We start from the raw sequence: 7,963 nt of genomic DNA on the forward strand, positions 1-7,963 counted from the left end.
GAATCATTAAAGACAGCATTTTAGTGTTAATATGTACATCTTCCTTTTAACAAATTAATAAATTGACCGTAAAAAGTAATATTAACTAGAATATTGTTCATATGCATCAGTGCGTTAGAACAAAAAACCCAGCCAAATGTCTTCTACAGGAATTTGAATCAGATATTAGCATGATTATCTCGTGCAGTCAGTGGTGCTGAAGGTTACGACCAATCGATAACCGAGGCGTGTAGATTTCATTCCTGTCAGATTTTACAGTACTACATGTATGAGTGTACAATCAATTTTCGTAAGAAATAGAAGGAATCATACCTGGTGGATGTAAATATGCAATAAAACGCGACATAAATATTTCAGAATAACCTGATCAATGTATGCATTCTTTCTTTAGTTTATGAAGCTATAAACGTACTAAGTACAATGAACGGATGTATTATTTACTTGTTTAACTGATTATTAATAAAGGTGGAACAGGTCGGGTACACTACCTTATATAAATAGCATTATTTAACACGTGACAGTATTTTCCTCAAACTGATTCTCCAATCCAGTAAATGAGTTGCAATGCATGACGGTCTACAACGTGTTTAAGATTCAAAAAAGCACGTGGTATATGTCTGTTTTATTCACAATACTTAATTGCTTGTCGGAATGTTTGTACATCTTGATTTTTACCTTGGAAGGTAATAAAGGAAAGATTACGTACTATTAACTTTGTTCCATGCTCACATTGAAAAATACTGTTGTTTTAGTTGATCAATCGTTGCTTCAAAAATGATCAGTATCATACGACTAACAAACATACGCATACAAGTACAAACAGATTTTGGTAAGAAAAAAGTGCACAAATGTGTATTGGTGACTTTATCATTGTGCACTAGAAATAAATACAGGTAACTGTACATTTTTAACATACATTAATAGCCACGGTAGTAGAAATGCACAAATATACAAACGCAGAAGCACAAGCTTTGCAGCATGTACATGTAGTATTTTGTCCGTTAAGCGTTCTGATGATTGTTCCTGAAGAAAATATCAACGCGCATTCTACTAATGTTGTCCCAAGTATGGGGTATCACGTGAAAAAAACCGGTACTCACTGCTTCTAATTCAATAGGACGTACCTCTCTTTTGAACATTGACAATGGGGTATTTAAATAGGTTGATATAAGTCCTCATATGCAATATTTTTTAAATGTGAGCAAAGAAATTGAAGTTCAGACATAAATCAAAGTAACCATTTAAGTGAGCAATATTCAAACTTTTTCTCAACAAATGGTTTTAGAGAGGACACCATTGAACCCACATCATATTTTTTCAGATTTTTAAATCTTCAAAATAAGTCTGTAGCTGCGCAGTTCGACAGCTGCTTTGAGTGATTAAAAAGCATTGTCCTGTTCTTGTATGCATACTTTTCAAACAAAATGATATGTAGGACTTCACATTTGTTGCTTTTATATATTTTGGCAACAGTTTTGGCCAGTTTTGGACAGAAACAAGCCAGTTCAAGAAAAGTTTACATTCTTATCCTCAAATGTACAAGATGGCCGCACATCCTCTTTAAATTTATATTATGATCAAACTGTGATAGTGGGTTGTCTCAAAGATAAAAAAAAAAAGTTCACCAGGGTTTTTCATTTATTCAGATATAGGGATTAAAGGGTTAAACTCTGTAAAATAATTAATAGATGTCAGCATAAAATAGTCATACTTACAATAAGTTTTAGCATAAAAATACAATCATATTCAAATGTATATTCATGAAATACATTACTGATCAGAGTACACTAATCAAACTACTAGTAAAGAAGGAAAATTCTGATTATAATGCATTATAATTTCAGGGTCAATAAGATTTACTGGTGAACACAATTTACAAAAATATAGAAATATGCTTTATATCATTATCAATACCAATATCTAATTAAATAAAAACATAAACTTTCAATGTATCTCATTCTTAAATTACATTACATCAAGATACATATTTTAAACATCAAAATATAACTTTGCCACGAATACCTGTTTAAGGAACAAGGTTTCACAAGCACATGCTTAGCTGCTGAATATTCTGGTAATCGTACTCTCTAACTACAAGTTTTAAATATGGTAACAATAACTAACCTTTCGCATATATAAAAATAAATTAATATAGCTTATATATCAAAACTAGGGCTTATTGGGATACTTTATAAAATATATTAATTCATAAACAAGATATAATAACCTCAAAAAGTAGAATTAGCTAAATGTAACAATTAACAGGAAATATCATTATTATCTATTAAATTATTTAATAAAGTTCAAGAATACCAAAACTAGAACACTTACTATAACTGACTGCTTCCAAAATGTTGGACTTATAAATAAATTAGGTAAACTGTCACTTGTAGAAAACAGGTCTTTCTCAAATTGAGCCTAGCCTTGGTCTGTCACAAAGACTACTCAGTTAAACCATACAAATGGCTGTAATAAACCACCTGCTCCTGTCCACATGTATGAAAGTGACAATACAGGTGAAATGACTTAAGGTTATAAAATATCAGAAGCCACTAGAATGGACAATTAAATAATGGTTACTTGATATGTGCACAAAAGACGGGGAGTTATAGGGATAGTAGTCTGTTTCTAAATATGTACATGTAAAATACAGATGAAATGTAGAATGATGATGATGATTAGATGATGATGTTAAAGATGAAATATGAATAATGCATGAATGTACTTATTATCATAAAATGCACCCTATTACAAAACGAAGAAATGCAAATACATCTGTACTTTCTCTTCAATTAAATAAACACACTACTTAGTAATTATATAATATCTACATTGCACATATTAAATCAAAAATAAAATAAAAAAGAAATATATCGTTAAGAATTTCATGATGTTGATTTCATCAAATAAATAAATTTGTTTTCTGGAAAATGTAGACAAAAGTATGCCATTTCTGATAGATATAGTTTAACTTTTCTCATGGTATCAATTTAATGAAAATAAGAGAGAGAAAAACCTCTTGATAAATGATACTCTATTGAACATATTCCGTAAAGAAGTAAGCTGGTTATTGTGATGTGCATACGGATCACTTGATATAGCTTAAGTTCCCACGGATTAAAGGACTATGTAACTATGATAAAAGTCAAACTTTGCCCTATGATTGAACTATTTTAAAATGCGTTTAAGGTAATACACATATAATGGTTATACTATTTTATAGAAGAGCCTGTATTATATTCATTTTTTAAATCTTTTTATCTCATTTCATTTCATTCACTGCCATTATTATTCTGACATCTTTCAATAGGCTAATTATTGAATATTTCATGTCTCCACTAGTGTTCATCTTATTTTCATCGGTTCACTTTTTGTTTTATCATAATTAAAATCCAAATCGAAACATTTCTGATAACGAATGTGTTTTCATTCTAAGTATTTGATTCCTTTGGCGATTCCTGTCAGACACTCTCCCACCATCATTTCACCGTGATCAAGAATACACAGTCCACGCGGGTTCGTAATTCCTCCTTCAGGAATGATGGACTTGAGGAAAAGGCCATCTTTGTCCAGGATGTGAATTTTATTACCCATAAAATCTGTTGTAATAACATGTCCGAATGAATCAGTTGTTACTGAACAGGCAAAGAAATCACTGTCATTTCCAAAATATGAGTACCGGAATATGCCTAATCTATCTACAGCAATAACTGCTTTTATGCTAAAATCCGTTACAATAATGTCCCCATTTATATGCTCAGTGATGTAAGCCGGTTGTTGGTACAGAGGTTGGCACTGGGAGTCGTACTGAATTTCCTGGAGCACGGTACCAGTGCAGCTGTATCGGACGACTTTTGATTGATCGCATGTATAAAGACAGACCAGTAAATCTCCAGACGCGGTGCTTGTGACACCGTATGGTGTCCATTCGCCAGTAGTGAACATCGTCCCCACAGTGTGAGTGTCAGATATCATTTTAACGGCTTGATTTGGTGTATCGGTATACACTACTTGCTTGTTGTACATAGTCAAATTCGAGCCTATGTCTGTAATACTGATGGTTTGGAGGATGTTTCCCTGGAGATCAAACAACTTCAGTTCTCTGCTCTCTCCTCCCATCCACACTTTGTTATCGTCGGTAATAGCCATGTCATACAGACGATTTTCATATTCTTCATCAGCAGGAAACCCAGTGTCTATAATAGAGGTAACTGTTGGTACATCTAATATTGTTCTACGCGATAGTTCTTTTTCTTTAAATTGATGCTCAAAGAGAAAGATTTTCTTTTCCTGCATTTTTTCAACGAATCCAAAACTTGTTTGCAGATAATTTTTATCTATATCACATTTATAGAAATTTGGAAACAAAAATTGCGAGAAATCACTCAAATTTTTCTGTTCCTGAATCACTGGTACAAATGTCTGCATTTCTGTGACATTTTTTGATTTTTGTAATTTGATTGCTTTCCCATTAATTTCATCTAATTTTCCTATAATTTCTTCAAATTCATTCTTTTGTTTTTGCAGTAAAGTCCCGTGTTCCTCTTGCATATCATCCAGTTCCTGGTGAAGTTTCTTCACGATAGTCTCGATATGTTGGTGCCACTCTTCTCCCCGAGTTGTAACATCGTCTTTTCTCTGTTTGTAATACGATGGTAACGAGTTAAGCACTTTCGTCGTGTGTTCCAAAATTCTTTCTAATTCATTTCTAGATGACTGGAGTCGATCATTTTCCATCGTGATAACTTTTAAAAGTTCTTCAATTTTATCGGAAAGTTCGGACATTTCGTGCGGTTTGTGTTTGATAGAAACACAAAGAAAGCAAATTGGAACATTGCACGTTTTACAGTATGCGGAACAATCATATTTGGGATGGAAATCACAGAAACATGTGTCGTCATCCTCCTTGCTAATGAAATCTACAATGTCATGGCCATTTTTAGATTTCACGCGTAGATGTATGGTGACACAGGGGTCACAGAGATTGACCCCGCATCGTCTGCAGAAAAACGAGACTGCTTGCTGACAGAGATCACATTCAACTAGATCTTGGGCCTTAACTTGAGATGCCATCCTCAGAAACTTTGGTCAGCCTTTAAAATTTCAAATTTACAGAATATTTTATTTATATTACTTTACATGAATTTGCACATTAATTCTTTTAGTTTGTCGTCTTTCGATATATGCAAGAATAGTTAATACAAAATAATTATCAACTACATGAATAGGTTGAAATTCTACTTAAATAACTACCTGTTTTCTTAACAGATCATATGGATATCCTCCATAAAGTCCAGAGATTACATCTACAACTGATAAAATGAACGATACCCACGTTGCAATATTTTACAAGATAATGCAGGACAAAGTTCACAGGCTCAATTAAAACACGAGGTGCACACATGTAATGTCAAACCAAATATATCTGAATGTGTCAAAATTGATAACAGCGTGAAATTTGTTTGCATGAATTGTAAAAAGAAAATTTTTAAAGCTATTCTTTTCATGAATTGTAAAAAAAAAATATTTATTGTATTTTTTACGAATTTTATGCAGATACAAGTACTGTGTATTTGTAGTATATCCTTTTTTTGGCACAAGAACAACACTACCTCCCACACTAGGTTCAATCTTCAAGATTATATGCCATGTCATTGTAGCATATTAATCATTTTATTTATTAATGACAATGCTTGGTCATCTGGCGCCGTTTTGGAGGAGCAAAAGCTTAAAAAATTTAATAAAAAAACTTAAACAAATTCACACACGCACGCACCCACCCACCCACACACACACACACACACACAGCCCATTCTGGTTGTAGTGAGGATACTAGTGAATCCCCTTCATATTTTTTCAGATTTTTAAATAATACCCTGGTCTGCGAATTCTTCACTCACAGTTGTGACACTGGCTCCTGTGTAGATCAACATCGAAGTACTTTAATCATTCACATATCCTAAAATTTTGGCGGTACAAAATTTATGATTCAACTGACATGAAACAATAATTTTCACATACATATTTCACAATTTTAACACTATTTTCACTATTCCCGGAGGAATCGAATTCTTTCACTTCTCGCGACCGGTGTAATGAAGAATAATGACCCCCGTAAAATAATGACCGGGGGTCATTTTTCTACGTAGAATAATGACCCCCCGGTCATTATTCTACGTAGAAAAATGACCCATTAGCCTGAAAAATAAGTGTCATTTTCATAAAAATGAGCACACTCCACATGAAGAAAAGTGACCCCTGTAGAATAATGACTCCCTTGTAGATTAAAGTTTTTCAGTATATTTTTTTATTATATGTGAAATAGTCTTTACACTATTGTTATTTTTACTGCTGCAGTTTACAGAAAGTAACAGAAATTATAATTCATATTCAAATAAACTTAAAGTAAAAGAAGGGGTATATCTTAGAAAATAAAAATCCTTCCGTTATAACAAGATATTGACGTATTGCATCGGGGTATGGTTGTCATCTTAACAATTACATTTACATATATCTATGGTGTTCCGATAGGGCCACTTCGACCTAAGTTGCAAAGGCGATAGTGCGAAAGCGAAAGAGCAAAAGTGCGAAGATGCGATGCCGAAAGTGCGAATGTGCGAAAGCGTAGGAGCGATACTACTATCGCTCCTTCCCAACTTGCACTCTGGCCTTCGCATCTTCGCACTTTCGCCTTCGCCTTTTTTGATTGCATTCAGCAAGTCTCGGTCGATTACATAGATTTTAATACAGGCACCGTACTCGCCAAGGTTTTCCGATTAATCCATGCTATGATTGGTACGCATGCGCTAGGCCTTCGCGCTTACTATGAATGTTTATAAATATTTTAATGTGTACATGTAAAATATATGTTTACCAGTGCTGGCTATGCCTGAGCATTATCTACTCCACACAAAATTTAATGTCCGCCACAATGTGTACATATGCACTTCTAGACTCCTGTCACTTACCAGCCGTCTGTTTACCGTGGACCTTCTAATTTCATTATGCGACACCCCTTGCTCATGCATGGATCTAGAGGGGGAGAGGATGTCCGCCCCCCCCCCGGAAAATTCAATATTATTAATTTTACCCAGTAAAACGGGAGAGGGAGTCCGGACCCTATCCCCCTGGATAATTTATTTTTATTAATTTAATAAAAAAAAAAATCCAAAATATGCCTCGGAACCCTTTAAACGATGGAGAGCTCCGCAATTATAAAACATAGGTAATCACAGATTACAAAGCTCACCGAGACGAGGTATCACCTTTATGAGGCATCACCTTTATGAGACCACCTTTATCATATTATATGAAACCCATCCTTTATGATCTTGGATATTCATGGATTGTGTTTTGTATCGTATATTATCTGTTAAAAAATTGTATGATAATCATATGTTTATGTGTTAATCAATACAATACTATAAAATTAAAATTGCATCCTATCAAACTTACAATATATATCATATATTACCATAAAATACCGCAAAAAATTGTGATATGATATTGTAACGTATGATATGGCATTGTAATGTGTTATACATTATAACTGTATTTGATCAAATAATAGAATATCATAAAACATAATACAATATAGTATTATATGAAACAATATCATATTGCAATAATACATCATAACATTAAAACACATGATATTATATTGTATAATTAAGCATTGAATCATTATTTTTTGAAAGATGTGGTCTCATAACTGCAACGGTGTGTGCATACAAATTGTATAACGCGTCCTAGCGCGTTATGAAAATTTGTTTGCACTCATCGTTGCAACTATAAGACCTCATCTTTCAAAAAAAAAATGAATCAATGCTTATATTTACGTTTTTTAAACATGTATTTCCTTCCCGTAAATATGATTTTCTTTTTAAAAAGCTCTGTCTTATTCAACGAGTAATGTGAAATTATCGGAATGGCCACTGGAACAGCCGAAATACGCTGCCAAAAA

At 33.3% G+C, this 7,963-nt stretch overlaps 1 protein-coding gene across 1 annotated transcript; it reads right to left on the bottom strand.

Annotated features, from left to right (window-relative positions):
• Nucleotides 1–3,426: 3,426 nt before the first annotated feature.
• Nucleotides 3,427–5,073, bottom strand: LOC136276345 (uncharacterized). Its single transcript, XM_066088214.1, has one exon. It carries the CDS (start codon nucleotides 5,071–5,073, stop codon nucleotides 3,427–3,429), a length of 1,647 nt encoding a protein of 548 aa, XP_065944286.1.
• Nucleotides 5,074–7,963: the final 2,890 nt, after the last annotated feature.

This window comes from Magallana gigas, chromosome 6, assembly GCF_963853765.1.
Source record: "Magallana gigas chromosome 6, xbMagGiga1.1, whole genome shotgun sequence".
Taxonomy (NCBI): domain Eukaryota; kingdom Metazoa; phylum Mollusca; class Bivalvia; order Ostreida; family Ostreidae; genus Magallana; species Magallana gigas.